At 41.2% G+C, this 20,801-nt stretch overlaps 1 protein-coding gene across 3 annotated transcripts in view; it reads right to left on the bottom strand.

Moving 5' to 3' along the window:
• The window catches only part of TAX1BP1 (Tax1 binding protein 1), a 94,560-nt gene extending 75,836 nt beyond the window's left edge, over positions 1-18,724 (bottom strand). For all 3 annotated transcript variants that reach the window (XM_055314520.1, XM_055314521.1, XM_055314522.1), the window contains exons 1-2: positions 18,588-18,724; positions 11,185-11,353 (exon numbers count right to left, since the gene is read on the bottom strand). In XM_055314520.1, coding sequence (XP_055170495.1) covers positions 11,185-11,346 — 162 coding nt within the window. In that variant the 5' untranslated portion in view covers positions 11,347-11,353; positions 18,588-18,724. The remainder of the gene's footprint in view (positions 1-11,184; positions 11,354-18,587) is intronic.
• Positions 18,725-20,801: the final 2,077 nt, after the last annotated feature.

Raw genomic sequence — 20,801 nt, 5'->3', positions numbered from 1 at the left:
AGCAGCTATCAACCATCAAGGCATGACCACTAAAAAGATTATAAATTGCTGAAAGCTCAGATGATGGTTAGCATTTTTTAGCAATAAAGTATTTTTTTTGTTTTTAATAAAGTATTTTTTAATTAAGGAATATACACTGGTTTTTATAAGCATACTGCTATTACACACTTAATAGACTACAATAAGTGTGAACTTTATATGCACTGGGTAACCAAAAAAATCATGCTCACTTCACTGTGGTGGTCTGGAACCCAACCTGTAATATCTCTAAGGTATGCCTGTACTAGATATCCATTTGCAGATAAGAAAGATGTAGAAGAAAATTATGCATCATCCACAGGTTTAGATTATACATACATTCTACAACTCTAATAAGCCTAGGATCAGATTACAGAACATTGAAACTAAAAGAATATTGGCAATCTTTTTCTCTAAAGGAGTGCTTTCAAACTGTAGGTCACAACCCAATAGGAAGTAGTAATATCGGGGCAGGCCGAGTGGCTCAAAGGTTTAGCGCCACTTTTGGCCCAGGGTGTGATCCTGGAGACCCGGGATTGAGTTCGGGATTGAGTTCGTCGGGCTCCCTGCATGGGGCCGGCTTCTCCCCCTGCCTGTCTCTCTGTCTCTTTCTCTCTGGTGCACTCTCATGAATAAATAAGGTCTTTAAAAAAAAAAAAAAAAAAAAAAGGAAGTGGCAATATCAATTTTGTGGTTCTCACCCTCATTTATTTTTTAATTATATAGAATTAGAGAATATCAGTGCATGAAGGGTAAATAATGCTTCTTGAAAATCTGCTTCAGGAATACTTGTGAGCGACTTCCTGCTAGGTCAAATCACAGAATTTTTCTTTCTTTCTGATGGTCAGCTAAAACCATTTGAAAACATATGAAAGACACTATTCATCTCTTTATAGATGAGAAGCTTGAGGAACCCATGATGCAATCTACCTCACTTAAGGCTGTTATTTTTTTCTCTCAGAATTATTAAAAGGATTAAATTAGATGATGAACATAAAAGCAATACCCAGCAGAGTGCCTGACCCACAGTAAGCACTCCATAAACAGTTTTTGCAAGCACAGTATATTATAGTGATTAAGAGCATAGGAAGTAAGGTCAGACCGCCAGAAAAGATCACTTACTAGCTATATGACTTCAGAAGTTATTTCTGTTCCTTCCTCCTTAAAATGGAGATAACAATCTCAAAGGGTTGTGTAATAAATATGATAATCGCTATAAAGAAATCAGCAGTGCTGAAGCACATTAGTTTTCATTAAATGTTACCATTAACACCCAAGGACATGCAGCCTATCAGGAATAGTGATCTTGATTCTATGATGTTCTCTCCCTCATTTCAGATCCCACCAATGCTTCACCATCTCCTGAAAAAAAGTCCATCTGAAGTCTTTCCCCCAACATATGCACCTGGTACAAATCATAGCTTGTATTCTTTGTGCCTGAATATATACTGATATTGAAAGAGGTAACTATCTAGAGGTACCAGGGAGGCTGAGTCAATTAAGCATCTGCCTTTGGCTCAGGTCATGATCCCAGGGTCCTGGGATCAAGCCCAGCATTGACCTCCCTGCTCAGCCAGGAGTCTGCTTCTCCCCTTCCTCCTCCCTCTGCCCCTTCCCACCACTCGAGCACTCGCTCTCTCATTTCTTTTAAAAATTAAAAATTTTAAAAAACATACATTGAAAAATGTACTATCTAGAGCTACATCTTTTTTTTTTTTCTACATCACTTTAAAAAAAAATCTCCCTAAGTGAATAGGCTCTCTCTGGACTAAACAGTCAAGAGAAGGGCTAAGTGTGCCATTTATTTTTGATGGCTGACACATAAAACTGTAAACATCACAATTACAGATATCTGACTCAAGTGGTACTGGGAATAGCAGTTAACATAGATTTACTGAATGTTTGTTTTGTATAAATATTATCATCTTACAAATTAAGAAATTAGTAAAAGGCTAGGAAATGAGAGAGTCAAGATCTGAACCTAAAGTTTAAGCTCTTCACCACCAGGACACTACTTACTCCTCTCTTGGCAAGATATATACTTTCCTACCTTCCGAAATTCTACCACTTTCCTTCCAACACTGCGTCAGACTACATAATTCTTAAAAGAATTGCAGTTGACAAAAGACAGAAACAGTAAATAGGGGAAGCTCTATATTTATCTATCATACTCAAACAAAATGGAAAAATACAAGAAAAATACGTCTAAGAAAAGAGAGATGTTGAGGGGTGCCCGGGTGGCTCAGGTCATCATTCCAGGGTTGTGGGATACAACCTTGCCTTAGGCTCCCTGCTGCTCCCCTGCTTGCTCTCACTCTTTCTCAAATAAAATCTTTTAAAAAAGTGAGAAAGAAAGAGATGTTAAATGATTTGGTCCTTGCTGTGTTTTCTCTAAGTGAATCACAACAGCTCAGAGCTTATCAGTTGCCTACAATGGCAAACTACAAAGTATGCCTTTCCTTCATTGCCAAGTCTGAGCAATCTTCTCAAAGTGGTTGACAGTGCTATGAGATGTCACAGGTATCTCACGCTGAGCACACTGAGGGGCAAGATGAAGCCCAATCTAAGTGTAAAATATAAAATTATGCTTTAAGGGGCACCTGGGTGGCTCAGTGGTTGAACATCTTGCCTTTGGCTCAGGTCGTGATTCTGGAGTCCTGAAATTGAGTCCCACAGGGCTCCTCGCAGGGAGCGTGCTTCTCCCTCTGCCTATGTCTCTGCCTCTGTGTCTCTCATGACATAAGTAAAATCTTTAAAAAAATAAATAAAACTATGCTTTAAATTCCTTAAGAAACACTGAACAATGGATCTTGAACAATGGATCTAAGTCACTACGGAAGGGACATGTCAGACATACATAAAAAAAAATAAATGTAGGGGTACATGGGTGGCTCAGTCACCAGTTGGAAACCTGGGTATCCCAACTCTTGGTTTCAGCTCAGGTCATGATCTCATGGGTCGTGGGATAAAGCCCTATATGGACTCTGCACTTAACTGGGAATCTGCTTCAGATTCTCTCCCTCTGCCCCTCCAAACCTCCCCCTCAAATAAATCTTTAAAATAGATGTAAAAGCCTCTCAATTTGGGAAGATACAAAGTACTTGATCCTTTAAGAAAAGTATGGCTAAACTATCACATAAAAATATATATATATTGATCCCAGTTCAGGGATCAAGTCCCACGTCGGGCTCCCTGTGAGGAGCCTGCTTCTCCCTCTGCCTGTGACTCTGCCTCTCTCTCATGAATAAATAAATAAAATCTTTAAAAAAAAAAAAAAAATATATATATATATATACACACACACACAGTGGAGCAAGTCATAATGGAAGAAAGAGTAGATATCTGGAAATTACACAGGAAGATTTGGTAAGAATAATAAACAATTTAAAAAGTCAACAAACAACACAGTATCCAAGTCACAGCTATTTCTCTATTTTCCCAATCACCTGGTTAGAACTTGACTGGAATTCAGATTTCAGAATTCAAACAGATATCCATCCCTTAATATACAAGGGAATCTGCCTTTTAGGGTACTAGCAGCAAATTTAAAGAAAATTATTAAATTTGGAATAACAATTTTAAAACAATGAAAAATGGCAGGGAGAAATGACAACACTTAGAACAATGGAACAGTCAAAATTACCTATGACTGTTATATTTGAACACAATTAAGAGAGTATATCTGGGATGCCTGGGTGGCTCAGCGGTTGAGCGCCTGCCTTCAGGCCAGGGCATGATCCTGGAGACCCCAGATCGAGTCCCGCATCGGGCTCCCTGCATGGAGCCTGCTTCTCCCTCTGCCTATCTGTGTGTTTCTCATGAATAAATAAAATCTTGAAAAAAAAGAAAAAAAAAGAGTATACGTATATTAAAGAAGAAACCAAAGTCAACCATTATTAAACAGTTTAATTTGGGAAATCACAATAGTACTGGGGATCATTCTTCTGTTACTAATGCAATAGCAAAACGAGCAAAAAAGGAAATGACTGAAATAAAGAAAAAACCACCAATGTGTTCCACCCCCCCCTTTTTTTAGAGGGAGGAGGGGGAGTGGGAGAGGGAGAATCTCAAGCAGACTCTACACCCAGTGCAGAGACCCACATGGGGCTCCCATCTCACAAACCTGAGATTACAACCTGAGTCAAAATCAAGAGTTGAACTCTTAACAGACTGAACCACCCAAATGCCCCAATGTTCCCTTTAAATAGGATTAACATTTTAGAAAAACATGTTGGATGAGAAACACTGATCATACAGGAAATTCTGAGAAGGAATAAAAGAAAAGAAGGACATCAAGATTACCTCATAAAACTAAGATATTAATAAATTCTGCAGACACCTTGACAGAAAGAAACATTAGGATGAGCACACAAAGAACACTTGTAAAAAGAAAACCAGAGTTCCAGAGGGGGCTGATTTGGGGGGAGGGGCAAAAGGAGAGAGACCTAAGACCTGGAAGTAGGAAAGGCACTGAAAATAAATTTGCTGGTTCTAGGGGTGCCTGGGTGGCTCATTCAGTTAAGTGTTTGCCTGCAGCTCAGTTCATGATTCCAGGATCCTGGGATCAAGTCCGGCATTGGGCTCCCTGCTTAGCAAGGAATCTGTTTCTCCTTCTCTCCTGTGCTTGTGATCTCTCCTTCTCGAAGAGAAGAGAAGAGAAGAGAAGAGAAGAGAAGAGAAGAGAAGAGAAGAGAAGAGAAGAGAAGAGAAGAAGAGGAGAAGAGGAGAAGAGAGGAGAGAAGAGAAGAGATTTGCTGGTTATATATGGATAAACACAAAACCTATAAAATACTATAAAATTAGCCTATGGATTTTTAAATCTAGAAAAATATATACCACACTTCTTCACTCACAATTCTGGGTGCTCAACCTTTCTGCTCAATCTAAAACCAATTCTCGATGGGGAGGGGCAAGATGGCGGAAGAGCAGGGTCCCCGAGTCACCTGTCCCCACCAAATTACCTAGATAACCTTCAAACCATCCTGAAAATCTACAAATTCGGCCTGAGATGTAAAGAGAGACCAGCTGGAATGCTACAGTGAGGAGAGTTCGCGCTTCTATCAAGGTAGGAAGACGGGGAAAAAGAAATAAAGGAACAAAAGGCCTCCGAGGGGGAGGGGCCCCGCGAGGAGCCGGGCTGAGGCCAGGGCGAGTGTCCCCAGGACAGGAGAGCCCCGTCCCGGAGGAGCAGGAGCTGCACCAACCTTCCCGGGCGGAAAGGGGCCCGCAGGGAGTTGGAGCAGGACCCAGGAGGGCGGGGATGCCCTCGGGCTCCCGGGGACACTAACAGACACCTGCGAGCGCAGGGGAGTGCTCCGAGCTCCCTAAGGGCTGCAGCGCGCACGGCGGGACCGGAGCAGCTCGGAGGGGCTCGGGAGCGGCTCCAGGAAGGGAGCTGCAGGGCGGGAGCGCGAATCCAACAGCGCAGGCCCCGGAGCACAGGGCGCCGGGACACAGCCCAGGATCCGGCCTCCCCCCGGGACAGGCAGAGGCCAGGAGGGCCCAGGACAGCGAGGACGCTCCTGCCCCGAGCTGAGCAGATCAGCGGCCCCGCCCCGGAGCCTCCAGGCCCTGCGGACGGAGAGCCGAGAGCCCCGAGCCCCGTAGTTCCTGCGGAGGCTGAATCCAGGCTTCCAGAGCTGCCATAGCCACTGGGGCTGTTCCTCCTGGGGCCCGACGGGGTAAACAACCCCCGCTGAGCCCTGCAGCAGGCAGGGGCAGAGCAGCTCCCCCAAGTGCTAACACCTGAAAATCAGCGCAACAGGCCCCTCCCCCAGAAGACCAGCTAGACGGACCAGTGATACTCCCCCGTGTTCCAATACAACTTGTTTTTGGCCACTCTGCACTGAGCAAAATGACTAGAAGGAAAACCTCACTTCAAAAGAAAGAATCAGAAACAGCCCTCTTTCCCACAGAGTTACAAAATCTGGATTACACTTCAATGTCAGAAAGCCAATTCAGAAGCACCATTATACAGCTACTGGTGGCTCTAGAAAAAAGCATTAAGGCCTCACGAGACTTCATGACTGCAGAATTTAGATCCAATCAGGCAGAAATTAAAAATCAATTGAATGAGATGCAATCCAAACTAGAAGTCCTAACGACGAGGGTTAACGAGGTGGAAGAACGAGTGAGTGACATAGAAGACAAGTTAATGACAAAGAGGGAAACTGAGGAAAAAAGAGATAAACAATTAAAGAACCATGAAGACAGATTAAGGGAAATAAATGACACTCTAAGGAAGAAAAACCTACGTTTAATTGGGGTTCCCGAGGGCGCCGAAAGGGACAGAGGGCCAGAATATGTATTTGAACAAATCCTAGCTGAAAACTTTCCCAATCTGGGAAGGGAAACAGGCATTCAGATCCAGGAAATAGAGAGATCCCCCCCTAAAATCAATAAAAACCGTTCAACACCTCGACATCTAATAGTGAAGCTTGCAAATTCCAAAGATAAAGAGAAGATCCTTAAAGCAGCAAGAGACAAGAAGTCCCTGACTTTCATGGGGAGGAATATTAGGGTAACAGCAGACCTCTCCACAGAGACCTGGCAGGCCAGAAAGGGCTGGCAGGATATATTCAGGGTCCTAAATGAGAAGAACATGCAACCAAGAATACTTTATCCAGCAAGGCTCTCATTCAAAATGGAAGGAGAGATAAAGAGCTTCCAAGACAGGCAGGAACTGAAAGAATATGTGACCTCCAAACCAGCTCTGCAAGAAATTTTAAGGGGGACTCTTAAAACTCCCCTTTAAGAAGTTCAGTGGAACAATCCACAAAAACAAGGACTAAATAGATATCATGATGACACTAAACTCATATCTGTCAATAGTAACTCTGAACGTGAATGGCCTTAATGACCCCATCAAAAGGCGCAGGGTTTCAGACTGGATAAAAAAACAGGACCCATCTATTTGCTGTCTACAAGAGACTCATTTTAGACAGAAAGACACCTACAACCTGAAAATAAAAGGTTGGAGAACCATTTACCATTCAAATGGTTCTCAAAATATATCCTAAAAACTATAGAACACTTCTGAAAGAAATTGAGGAAGACACAAAGAGATGGAAAAATATTCCACGCTCATGGATTGGCAGAATTAATATTGTGAAAATGTCAATTTTACCCAGGGCAATTTACACGTATAATGCAATCCCTATCAAAATACCATGGACTTTCTTCAGAGACTTAGAACAAGTTATTTTAAGATTTGTGTGGAATCAGAAAAGACCCCGAACAGCCAGGGGAATTTTAAAAAAGAAAACCATATCTGGGGGCATCACAATGCCAGATTTCAGGTTGTACTACAAAGCTGTGGTCATCAAGACAGTGTGGTACTGGCACAAAAACAGACATATAGATCAATGGAACAGAATAGAGAACCCAGAAGTGGACCCTGAACTTTATGGTCAACTAATATACGATAAAGGAGGAAAGACGATCCACTGGAAGAAAGACAGTCTCTTCAATAAATGGTGCTGGGAAAATTGGACATCCACATGCAGAAGAATGAAACTGGACCACTCTCTTGCACCATACACAAAGATAAACTCAAAATAGATGAAAGATCTAAATGTGAGACAAGATTCCATCAAAATCCCAGAGGAGAACTCAGGCAACACCCTTTTTGAACTTGGCCACAGTAACCGGAGAAGGACAAACAGTGTATGTTCTCATTCATTTGGGGAATATGAATAATAGTGAAAGGGAATATAAGGGAAGGGAGAAGAAATGTGTGAGAAATATCAGAAAGGGAGACAAAACATAAAGACGTCTAACTCTGGGAAATGAACTAGGGGTGGTGGAGGGGGAGGAGGGCGGGGGGTGGGGGTGAATGGGTGACGGGCACTGAGGGGGACACTTGACGGGATGAGCACTGGGTGTTATTCTGTATGTTGGTAAATTGAACACCAATAAAAATTAATTTATATATAAAAAAAAAATAAAAAAATAAAACCAATTCTCAGAAATCTCTTAATTCCCTATGACATTCTTCCAAAGTAGCAAAACCAAATCGGCATACTCAAGCCCTCCTCAACTCTTAACACATGATCTTATTTCTCCTTACTGAATATAATAAAGCCATGAGTGAGTTCCAGTCCAAATTCATTCAACTAACTGTGACAAATTCACAATGATTCTACTTATGGATTATAATCCACAACTGACTCCCTTTTCTACTTTAGGCGTTATCTCACCTAGAAAATTAGGATAGTCTAAAACATTTTCTGTCTCCATTCTCTTCTAATTTCAATTTATCTTACTCAACCCTCCAAGATAAAGACTCACTTCTAAAATTACTCTCTGCTGTACTTCATTCCTCAGCCAAATATTAAAACAATCCATAATATGATCCAAACCAAGCTTTTCCATTCATCTTCTAAAACTGATGATCTGTCCCAAACAAGTCAAATTCCTTTAACATTTTCACAAACATACCACACACACTTTCCCTTCATTCCTTCCCCCTTATAGCTACCATCTTGCACTTTCTCTTGCTTCCCTAAAATATTGTATCCATCAAAATCATCCTAGAGGGCAATTTGCAGTACACCTAAATGTTTTAAAACATGCAATGCAATAAGCATGGCAATTCCACTCTATTAAACATGATTTATTTTCTTGAGACTTCCCCCATGTATTCTGAAATTTTTACCACATACCTGAAATTCCTATCAAGTTTTAAAGTATTATCCAGGCAATTCTATAATCCAAGCGCATTCCATACCACTGTATTCATTTATGTAAGTATTATTTCTTAGAGAAAAGTTACAGCACTTGAAGTGCACGTGAGATTAAGAGTTTGGCATTACCAAAGTAAAAAATAAGCAGGCAATTTCCGGGATCAAGTCCCATGTCGGGCTCCCTGCATGGAACCTGCTTCTCCCTCTTCCTGTGTCTCTGTCTCTGTCTCTCTCTTTCTCTCGGTCTCTCATGAATAAATAAAATCTTTGAAAAAATAATAATAAGCAGGCTATGACCAAAAAAATGAAGACGCTCAGTTAAGCGTCTGTCTGCAGCTCAGATAATAATCCCAGGGTCCTGTGATCAAGCCCCACTTTAGGCTCCCTACTCAGCATGGGGAGTCCGTTTCTGTTTCTCCCTCTGCCTCTCCCCCAGCTCATGCTCACAAGCTCCCAAATAAATAAAATCTTAAAAAAAAAAAAAAGGAAGCCTTATATGGCACACTGGTAAAGTTATTTGGTCTTGGTGTTACTCTACAGATAATGAAAAACTAAGAGTTTGAAACAAAAAGAAGATATGTTCAGATTTTCATTTTAGAATATAGTTTATATACAGTAGTTTGAAGAACAGATAAGGTAGGGGGGCAAGATTGAAAACAGGGAAAACAAGTGCAATAATTTTGGAAAGGGCATAAAACTAGAGCACTGATATCACAGATACAAAAATACATATGCAATAAAATGTAAAGAAATGGTGTTTGAATAGATTTGAAAGGAAAGTAATTAGCTTTTGGCTTAGGCAATAGGCCATTAACTAAAAATTGAGGGTAAAAAAAAAACTTCAAAGGAAAAAGGTAAAGATTCATCTTGAAATACAATTCATCATACATCAGCCTACATACCTACATATGCAAAGACATCCATTGCCCAAAATAGAAACCTACATTTTAATTTTAGCCTATAACTAAAGGTCTCCACAGATAGTCTGAAGCTTAATTCCAACATTACCTCCCTCCACTTTCCTAAATGAAGGTCATTTTCTAGTCAAACTAACTTGTCTCAATAACATTCTCAACTTTGTGGCTCTGCTTATACCATTTTCCTGCCAGAAATGCCCCTCCTTTCCCTCAATCTTATTTCCCTGCTCTACTTTTGTCTGACCAATTCCTATACAAAACACCAATTTTCACTCAGCTTCTTTAACTTGATAACCCATACTTCACATAAAATCAAACCAGTACTAACTTCATAAAAATGCTTACAATGAATGTATCCCCATTTTGGAATTTGACTCAAACAATAAATAGATTAAAAAAATAGTAAATGATTCCTCTATCATCAAAATCAAGGAAGGGATTCAAAAAAGAAATGAAACGTCATTAGATGCCAAAACTTTCTTTGTCCAATAGTTTTTCGGCCCGCCTCACTCTAAAAGGCTGACTTTCACTTCTAGATACCTGTGTTTCATTCTGGCAGCTGTTCTTTCTACTTTGCTGGAACTTATACACACCATGCAATCAAAATTTCAAGACCCTTAAAATCATATCTAAAACTCATTCTGAGGGAGAATCTAGAGGAACTGAGGAGAAAAGTTTTATTATTTGGACATTTATGACATTTTGATTGTTCAAAGGACACTTTTTAATTTTATTTAACTAATCTCTACACCCAACGTGGGGCTCAAACTCACAAACCCAAGATCGAGAGTCACATGTTCTTCCAACTGAGCCAGCCAGGCACCCCAAGGACTCACGTTTTAGTTATCCACTACATTCTTAAGAGTTGAAATTGCCAGTAAATTTCTAGCACAGAGAAGCACCACCATAAAGATCACCTCAATGTAATTCTCAAGCAACTACTATACAAAATGACTAGCAAAAGGTAAGAACTGGGATTCCTGTCATCAGAGAGTTTACTATTTAGTCATGTAAAAACAGAATACTCCTAATAAAATGGGGCAGCCCGGGTGGCTCAGCAGTTTAGCACTGTCGTCAGCCCTGGGCCTGATCCTGGAGACCCAGGATCAAGTCCCATGTCAGGTTCCCTGCATGGAGCCTGCTTCTCCCTCTGCCTGTGTTTCTGCCTCATGAATAAATAACATTTAAAAAAAATAATAATTATAAATGACTGAAGAGATAGTCATAAAGTGACTATCATAAAGTCATAAAGTGATAAAGCAACCCAAAGGAAAAGACTTTTCAAATAAGGAATGGAAAAAATGGAAGGGAAAGAAAGGTTCCAAAAATGTTTCACAGACCTTTTGATCAGACGGGCAAAACTGGTGAACTTTAGTTCCCAGTATCATATACTACCCTGCACTGTTAGGTATTTCATGTTTATAAAGCATTTAAGTTTACAGATGTAAAAAGACCCTTATTGCAGAGTGAAGACAAGGCTAATACAAGCTACTTATCAACCTACTTAAAAAGAAAATAGAGTACCTATACCTACATGGAAGAAATATGCAACAAACTGTTCTTACCTTGAATATACCAACCCAATCTTTTGGATGTGGATGGATATATGGAGTTAAGGTGTAATGACATTCCAGGTGTGCATTAGGAAGATAACTCTTGGCCACATTTTGAAAGATGACATGGGCAAAGTTGGAAGTCTGCAAGGGGACTTCTTGAAAGGATGTCATTGTGAATCTGAAACAAGCAAATCATACAAGTTGAATGATACCAACTAACACAAAGTTTATACCTTCAGAAAATACACAAAACTAAATGCAAATCACAAGAGCATCTGCATGCCATAATTACTGAGAAGACACACACTTGGAATTCCTCCTTATAAACATGATTGAGGGCAGACCCGGTGGCTTAGCGGTTTTGCGCCGCCTTCTGCCCAGGGCGCAATCCTGGAGATCTGGGATCAAGACCAACGCCAGGCTCCCTGCATGGAGCCTGCTTCTCCCTCTGCCTGTTTGTGTGTGTGTCTCTCTCTCTCTCTCTCTCTCTCTCTCTCTCTCTGTCTCTAATAAATAAATAATAATAAAAAACCATGATTGAATATATAAAAATACAAACTGATGGAATGCCTGGGTGGCTAAGTGGTTGGATGCATCTGCCTTTGGCTCAGGGTGTAATCCCAGAGTACCTGAGTCAAGTCCCACATCAGGCTCCCTGCATGGAGCCTGCTTCTCCCTCTGCCTATGTCCCTGCCTCTCTGTGTCCCTCATGAATAAACAAAATCTTTTTAAGAAATAAAACTACATCTGCAAGACATAAATGTTTCCCATATGCTGTGCTCTACTTTTGAGAAAAAGGATACAACTGAGGATTTATTTACTCAAAAAATCTATACAGTAAAAAAAAAAATCTATACAGTATCACAGACTCAGTACAATTATTGATTGTATACTACATATAAGAAACTATGACAATGTCCCTATAGTACTTGCTCCTGAATCATCATAAAAATCCCCATAATGTGACAGGAAAACCAGGGCAAGCTTTTTGCTAACCAAATTAATCTAATCTACTTTATAAATCAATAAAGTCTCTATAGGGCAAGCACAGCAGTTAGTCTCCTATTCATATTTTAACTATTAAAGTCTTTATTGCTAAGATCGAAGACAACATGCTTATACGTTTCTTTTGACTTGTTTGAAATACTAAGGCAAATTTTCAAAATTTCTAAATAAATACTTCAGAAAATATCCACTTTTCTTCTTGTATCTTCTCTGCTTCTGTTAAAGTACTGCTTTACTGGAACAGTATATTGGACATCTCATAAAGAGACTATCAATGGTGAGCCTGGGAGCCACCGTGGTAGAGTACCAGTCTAGTTGTCAGCCTCTCGACAACCTGAGCTTTGCCAGGATTCCAACGCAAGGAGAGTGCATCCAGTAGCAATCCTCCTGTCATTGGCTTATTACCAGCAGCCCTATTTTACAGATGGATTTGACTATCACTATTATGCCAAAGCCATCAATAAAACAAAAAGATAGCACTTACATACAAACACTGGGAACACTGTCTAAAATAAATGAAGAGTTTTATTACTTTCTTTGAATTGTCTGAGCTAATTTGGGCTCAGGGGGATGTCATGATGCTAATAAAATCACTAATGATAATCGCTTTTCAAGTCAATGGCTTCATAAAGAAGGAAAAAACCCACTGTTTTCAGTTTTGAAAAATTGTTTACTAATGGTTATACTAGTTAAGATAAACAATAGCTAAAAATCAATGAAACCAACTTCTAGCAGATACAACTACCAAAACTGAGACAAATGAATGAATCAGTAATATATTTCTAGGAAGAAAATTATTTAGGATTCTCTGAGGAAAACATTTAGTAAGGAAAAAATAAGGTTAGCTTAGACTGAGTTGCCAATGTTTTTCGTTAAAAGTAATTTAAGAATGAAACTTTTTCTTAAGACTTAACATATTTCCCTTTTTTTTTTTTTTAAGATTTTATTTATTTATTCATGAGAGACACAGAGAGAGAGAGGCAGAGACAGGCAGAGGGAGAAGCAGGCTCCATGCAGGTCTCCAGGATCACACCCTGGGCTGCAGGCGGTGCTAAACCGCTGCGCCACGCCACCGGGGCTGCCCTTAAGACTTAACATATTTCCTAAAGTAAACTAAATCAACAAAGCTGTAATTGTTATAAAACAAGTCAGTGAAGTTTAAACTTTTGTTTAACCTCAACTACACTGTTTTAAAAATCTATAATCCAATCTTACACTTTTGCTTCACTGAAAAGGTAGAAAGTAGGAAGGTATACTTCCTACTATGTATTTATGTGTATGTGTGTATATACACTTACAAATGCATCAAAAAGGACTAAAAAATACAACAGTTAATAACAAATGCATCAAAAAGGACTTAAAATACAAGTTAATACTCTTTACTCATGAGGGACTATGTATGAAGACTTTTAATTGATTTTTTATCAGTATGTATAAACTCATCTTCATTTTTTTTTTCTTTTTTTTTTTTTTTCATCTTCATTTTAAATCAACATACTGACATGAAATTTCATTTTAAACCTTCCCCATTCAAGTTTTTAATAGAAGACTCTAACATCAGACTTTAAATATATTCATGATTATAAATCTTAAGAGTAAAATAATTTGTGACCATTCTATTAACCTTATTATCTCTCCCCAACACTCCAATCTAAAAATTTCAGTGCAACTATAGAATTGTTTCACAAGTCATTCCATTCTCACGTTTTAAAAACTTTTTTAAAAATTAAATTCCAATATTATCTTCTAGTCATAAAAAGTAACAAGGGATAATGTAATCTGAATGCAATTACCACATGAATCAACCCATTTTAAATAGTAAAATAAAATTTCCCATATAATTCCTGTTTTATACTTATGCAGATAAAGATGGGCAAGCTTATAAAAATGCTAAAATTTATTGAGAATGTCAATTTATCAAGATGATTCAGACAGATTTATACAATATCCATGCTCCTGTGCACACACACACACACACACACACACAGCCCAGTGGGGAAGTAATGTGCAGTCACTGCATCACCTTGTGGTAATGCTTGGGAAGTGTAGCTTCACTAACATCCTGAGAAAAGACACTGCACCTTAGCTGAAGAGGAAACATAGCCCCTTTACACACAAAGGGAAGTAGAAGCTGCTGTACTATACCAAATTTTGTTTCCCATTCTCTTAACATACATCTCCAGAAACACAGGTATATTAATATGCAAGCCAAAGGCTAAACAAAAATTTTCCACTCAAGGGCAGTCCGGGTGGCTCAGCAGTTTAGCACTGCCTTCAGTAAAGGGCATGATCCTGGAGACCCCGGATCGAGTCCCACGTCAGGCTCCCTGCATGGAGCCTGCTTCTCCCTCTGCCTGTGTCTCTGCCTCTCTCTCTCTCTCTCTCTCTGTCTCTTATGAATAAATAAATAAAATCTTTTTTTAAAAAAATCCACTCAAGAATTAAAGAACCAAATACATTAACTGAGAAACAAAGTCTGAAATGCACATATATATATATAATGCCTGCAAGTGCCCTCTTCCATGTTTTCTACCATATTCCCCAAAGGTCCAAAATGTCTAGAGTTCCTTAGTATGTGCTATACTGTAAACTTATAAAGTCTTTGATCTAAATTCCAATTTTGATATTTGGGGGGATTCATCAATATCTAAGGAAAAGATAAATACTATGCAGCCAGCGGGCACTTAATTAAGTAGCTAAAAGAAAGAGGGGTCGAAGCACTTTAATGTTATGTTTAATTCTTCCTCCTGGAACTTTTTCAAGCCCAAAACAAATCTAGCTTTTGTGGTAGTATTTTTCCAGTGGCTTCTGATAGTCATTTACTGGACTAGCCCTTAGTCAACTAAACTAGAAAATACACATACTAATTGTTCTGTGTGATAGGACTGGTGATTGTATTTTTTTTTCAAAGTACTTATCAAGTTAAATACACTAAAGGTAAATTAAATATCCTGATGTCCAGGATTTGCTTTAAAAATTCCAAGGAGAGGGCAGCCCGGGTGGCTCAGCGGTTTAGCACTGCCTTCAGTAAAGGGCATGATCCTGGAGACCCGGGATCTGGTCCCACACCGGGCTGCCTGCGTGGAGCCTGCTTCTCCCTCTGCCTGTGTCTCTGCCTCTCTTTCTCTCTCCGTGTCTTTTATGAATAAATAAATAAAATCTTAAAAAAAAGGGGGGGGTGGGGACGCCTGGGTGGCTCAGCAGTTGAGTATCTGCCTTTGGCTCAGGGCATGATCCCAGAGTTCCGGGATCAGGTCGCACATGGCTCCCTGCATGGAGCCTGCTTCTCCCTCTACCTATGTCCCTGCCTCTCTCTGTGTGTCTCTTATGAATAAATAAAATCTTAAAAAAAAAAAAAAAAAAAAACCTCTAAGGGAAAAAATATACTGGGAAAGGTAATAAAACAAGATTAGTAAAATGGTAGTTCCTTTTACTGTTTTTCTCCCTTTGTGTATATGAGTAAAAATTAGTAATAAAAACTCCATGTAAGACCTACTGCAATAGGAACACATTATATGTAGTGGATGGCAAACAGCAAAAAGTTTTTAAAATCTTCAGTTAAAAATACATGAACTTTTAAAATTATGTTTAAACTTCAGTCCCATCAAACACACAAATATCTTAAGAAAAAACTGTTTGACATTCTAGAGCAGAAAAATGTTATCTGCAATCTTTCTGGGAGGCAGAAACAAACCCAACACTGTTAATTTGCACTCTTACCAACATCTGTATCTCTAGAACTCTTTTTCTTTTTTTTTTTTTTTTTTAAGATTTAGACGCTGAACCGCTGAGCCACCCAGGTGTTCCCAATCTCCAGAATTCTTCACAATGGAGTGCCACTTCATTCTGCCCAGGTTTTATTCATACTACTCTTATTTCCTCAATAGAATGTTTTAAAAAAGTAGTTTCTAAAAGGTATAATAACGGCCCATATTTTTTCTAAAGATTTTATTTATTTATTCATGAGAGACAGAGAGAGGCAGAGACATAGGCAGAGAGAGAAGCAGGCTCCATGCTGAAAGCTTGACGTGGGACTCGATCCTGGGACTCCGGGATCATGCCCTGAGCCAAAGGCAGACACTCAACCGCTGAGTCACCCAGGCATCCCAATACTGGCCCATATAAAGAGGGAGTTTTTATCTTTTTGTAAGGGTTTATTTGGGCCATAATAAACTTTAAAAAGCCAGCAGAGCAAACAGCCAAAATTTTACTTACGGTAATATCCAAATTCCAAAGGAATAAAATCCAATCAATTTCACACATGGTATCCCCCAAAATACTCTCCCAAAGAAGTACACGAGTATCATTAGGATGTTTCATAGTTAACATCAAAAGGCTGAAGCCTGGGATCCCTGGGTGGCGCAGGGATCCCTGGGTGGCGCAGTGGTTTGGTGCCTGTCTTTGGCCCGGGGCGCGATCCTGTAGACCCGGGATCGAATCCCACATCAGGCTCCCGGTGCATGGAGCCTGCTTCTCCCTCTGCCTGTGTCTCTGCCTCTCTCTCTCTCTCTCTCTCTCTCTCTCTCTCTCTGTGACTGTCATAAAAAAAAAAAAAAAGGCTTAAGCCATAAATGGTATGCAACTTAATGTGATGATGAGGGACGCCTGGGTGGCTCAGCAACTGAGCGTCTGCCTTTGGCCATGGGGTGATCCTGGAGTCCTAGAATTGAGTCCCACATCGGGCTCCCTGCACGGAGTCTGCTTCTCCCTCTGCCTGTGTCTCTGCCTCTCTCTGTGTCTCTCATGAATAAATAAATAAAATCTTAAAAAATAAAAATAAAAAACACTTTTTTAAAAAATGTGATGATGAGAAAAACTATGATAGGATGTCCTTTGAAGCAGCAGCAAAAAAAAAAAAAATTAAAATTAAAGATGTAATAAGCCATTTCAAACGTAATCAAGTAATTCTTCCAGAAATCAAGCCTATTCTAAGTCGAGAACGAAACAAAAGGCCTAGCCTCAGACCCTTATCTATACCTGAACTGCACTTTGAGGGGCAGTCAGCCCACTTTCCTATTAACAGGTTACTCAAATAATCTTTTCAAATGCTTTGGAACTGAGCACCAAAACTATAGTTAGTGCTCCATCCGTGCTCAGGCTGTAGAAATCTTACGCTGAGGATAAAGCAGAGTTGAAAAAAAAAAAAAAGTAAACTTTTCGGGGGTGCCTAAATGGCTCAGTCCGTTAAGCGTCTGCCTCAGCTCGGGGTCATGATCCCAGAGTCCTGGAATCCAGCCTTAGGTCGGGCTCCCTGCTCAGCGAGGAGTCCGCTTCTCCCTCTCCCTTGGCTCCTGCGCTCGCTCGCTCGCTCTCTCAAATAGATAAATGAAAATAAATTAATTAAATAAACAAATAAGCAAACCTTCCCATCTAAATCCTTATATTACAGCGTAACAGCAATGCGTGACTAAACGGTGGAGCCTAAGACCCAACACACGTAGAAAGCCGAATGCCGTCGTGTTTTTCAAACAGAACTATCACAGAAAGGGTTAATAACACGCGTACCGACAGTCACACACGACCCCACCCCCACCCACCTCAAAGACCGCCCCAGGCCAAGAGCGTAGGTTCGGACTAGCCCACAGCCCGCGGACTCGCAGGGCGCCGGGCGGGCGGGGGGGGGGGGGGGAGGGAGAGTTGTTGTGAAATCAAGAAAAGTTGCTTAAGCAAAGGAAGACGTGACTCTCCTCAGAGGACTTTAAGATTCCTCGGAACACTGAGCACAGGAGCCGTCCATAAACAGACCGAGAGAAACGTTTACCAGACCCGCCGCCCAGGTAAAGTTCGCGGTCGGGCCACCACAGCTAACCCCGCCCCCCCCACCCCCGCGGCCCATCAAACGCCGCCGGCCCAGCCGAGTCTCCGCCCCTCGCTCCGCCAGCGACACAAACCAAAACACCGGGGTTTCACCCCACCCGGGCCAACTCGGACTTGACCTGCTTTCCCACGCTAGCCCACCCCGGCAGCCCACACACAAACTGCCCTCAAAACGCACCCTAGAACGGGGCCTCGGGCAACACACGTTCCTCCTCAGGGGGTCCCCCGCGTCACTCGCCCCCTGCCCTAGCGCCCCCACGTCCCCCACGGCTCCCCCCAAACGGCGAAGGCCTATCCCGGGGCCTCCCGGCCGTGTGGGGCGGCCACCCGTCGTTTTTCCCAGACCCGCTGTTAACAGAAGTTGCCACACACACACACCCCACCGTCACAATCGTAGTCCAGGAGCAAAAGTTTGTCCTCGGAAAGGAAAGCATCGTCATCTGGCTGCATCGTCACCAGGAGAGCACTCCCGAGACTGGCCAGGCCCCTAGACTCTAAGGGCTGAGGAGCGTATCACGAGCCCCCCCAAAGAGCTCCAGCTGGGGGCCGCCCCGCTAAAGGCGCTGGAGCCGGCCGGAGAAGCCGCTTACCTTGCGAGGGGCTCCGGGACGGAGGGAGCGTTACAGAAGCTTCCGAGCCCGTGCCGCCATCAGCCGCTGAACCTCTTCCGCCACCACAACCTCCCTCCACCGACCAGCCCCACCTCCCCTCAGGGCCAAGAAGCCGGCGTGGCGTCACTTCCGGCTGAGGGACCTCCCCTTCCGCGCCGCCGCCGCCACAGCCACCGCGCGGAGGGGGCGGGGCCATCCAATGAAACACCGCCTCCGCCTCTGCCACCGTTCCTGGGTCCCGCGGACAGAGCCAAGCAAGCCCAGGCCTGCCTTTGACCTCTTCTTGGGGCCTCGCAGTAATGATTCCCAAACCTAGTCAAACAGGGTCCATTTGGGTTTGCATTTTTCTTTTTTTTTTTATTTTTACTTGAACCGAGGGATCCCTGGGTGGCTCAGCGGTTTAGCACCTGCCTTCAGCCAGGGCGCGATCCTGGAGTCTCGGGATCGAGTCCCACATCGGGCTCCCTACATGGAGCCTGCTTCTCCCTCCTCCTGTGTCTCTGCCTCTCTCTCTCTCTCTGTGATGGCTATCATAAATAAATAAATAAATAAATAATTAAATAAATAAATAAATAATAAATAAATAAATAAATAATAGATAAAATTTTTTTTTTACTTGAACCGAAAAGTTAGGTACCTTACCAGTTAGGTAGAAAGGGCAGTCTAGAGGCATGGGAACTATTACCATGTCATTACCTGGATCTGAAAAATCTAAGAGAAGCCACTTATTTTATAGATCAGAAAAGAAGTAAAGAAGCGACCTCGTGGTTAGGGCTGTGAGATTTTGGTCCCTGGAAGACCTGGGTTCCAGGAGCGTCTGGGTTCCAAAGCTCTATGATTCCATTTCCTCTTGCTCCCGCGGTGGTCTCTTTCTGCCGGAAAGTGCCAACTTCTACGAGTTGTCACCTGCTTTTATTATCTGTGTTCTCTCGTGTGTGTGAATTTTGTCCTGTAGTCTCTGTCCAGTTATGTTTTCCGAGATCACTTTGGGCTGTGACGGGTCTTGCCTTCCTAGAGTAGGCATTCAGTTTGCATCCTAACTCCACGGAAGTAAGTGTATTCTGTTCTAAAGCATCACATTCCTATGTTTATCAAGACCCTGATAAAAATCTTCAATATCTCCAGTAGAGGAAAGGCAATTAGACCACATTAAACGTGCTCAGTACAGAACATACAAAATCTTCTCACTCTTTCATTTTCACTTCCACATAGTTAAGACTACAATCCCTTTGGTAATATAGGTTCTCAGTGTTTGCTCATTTGTTTCCTATATATTGAAATCCTTTTGAACTTGGTTCTGTTCTGTATAGCATACTTGATAGAATTTCGGAAGAACTTTATGGGTCATTTAGTACCAACCTCCATATTTGACAGTTGATGAAAATGGTATGATAATATCAGTAATCACTAGTGTTTACTAATAGCAAGTCTTCCAGTAGCAGAAATATCTGTGTTCCTTTAGAAATGTGAATGTAGGGCAACCCTGGTGGCTCAGCAGTTTAGTGCCACCTTCAGCCCAGGGCCTGGTCCTGGAGACCCAGGATCGAGTCCCATGTCAGGCTCCCTGCATGGAGCCTGCTTCTCCCTCTGCCTGTGTCTCTGCCTCTGTCTCTAATTAATAAATAAATAAAATCTTTTTTAAAAATGTGAATGTAGTAGTGAACTTTAAAAGCACAATTTTTCAGAGGTATCACTCTGTATGTTTTAACCACATTATTTATTCACATGTAACAAATCAGAATGATTTAATGAAATTTTTTATTTTTAATGAAATCAGAAAAACTATATGCTTAATAAAGCCATAATTGCAAAACACTTTTTGTGCAGGTATTTTTACTTTATTTTGTTATTTTTTTATGATATTTTGAATTTTCAGACCTTATTTTCCCCCAAGAAGGTATTTGTTTAGAAACTTTAACTTGCTTTAATCCATTTTGCAATGATCCCTTGAATTTTCAGACGATGTTTCTCACAAAATATATGTCCTTTCAGTATTTGATTTTTTTTTTTTTTTTAGATTTTATTTGAGGGAAAAGAAGAGAGCACAGAAGGAGAGGGAGAAGGAGAAGCAGACTCCTTGCTAAGCAAGGAGCCTGATGCAAGGCTTGCTCCTAGGACTCTGAGATCATGATCTGAGATAAAGGTAGCCACTTAACTGACTGAACCACCCAAGTGCCCCTGATTTTTTTTTAT

This window comes from Nyctereutes procyonoides, unplaced genomic scaffold, assembly GCF_905146905.1.
Source record: "Nyctereutes procyonoides isolate TBG_1078 unplaced genomic scaffold, NYPRO_anot_genome, whole genome shotgun sequence".
NCBI lineage: Eukaryota > Metazoa > Chordata > Mammalia > Carnivora > Canidae > Nyctereutes > Nyctereutes procyonoides.
This window is presented reverse-complemented; position numbering and strand designations above follow the sequence as displayed.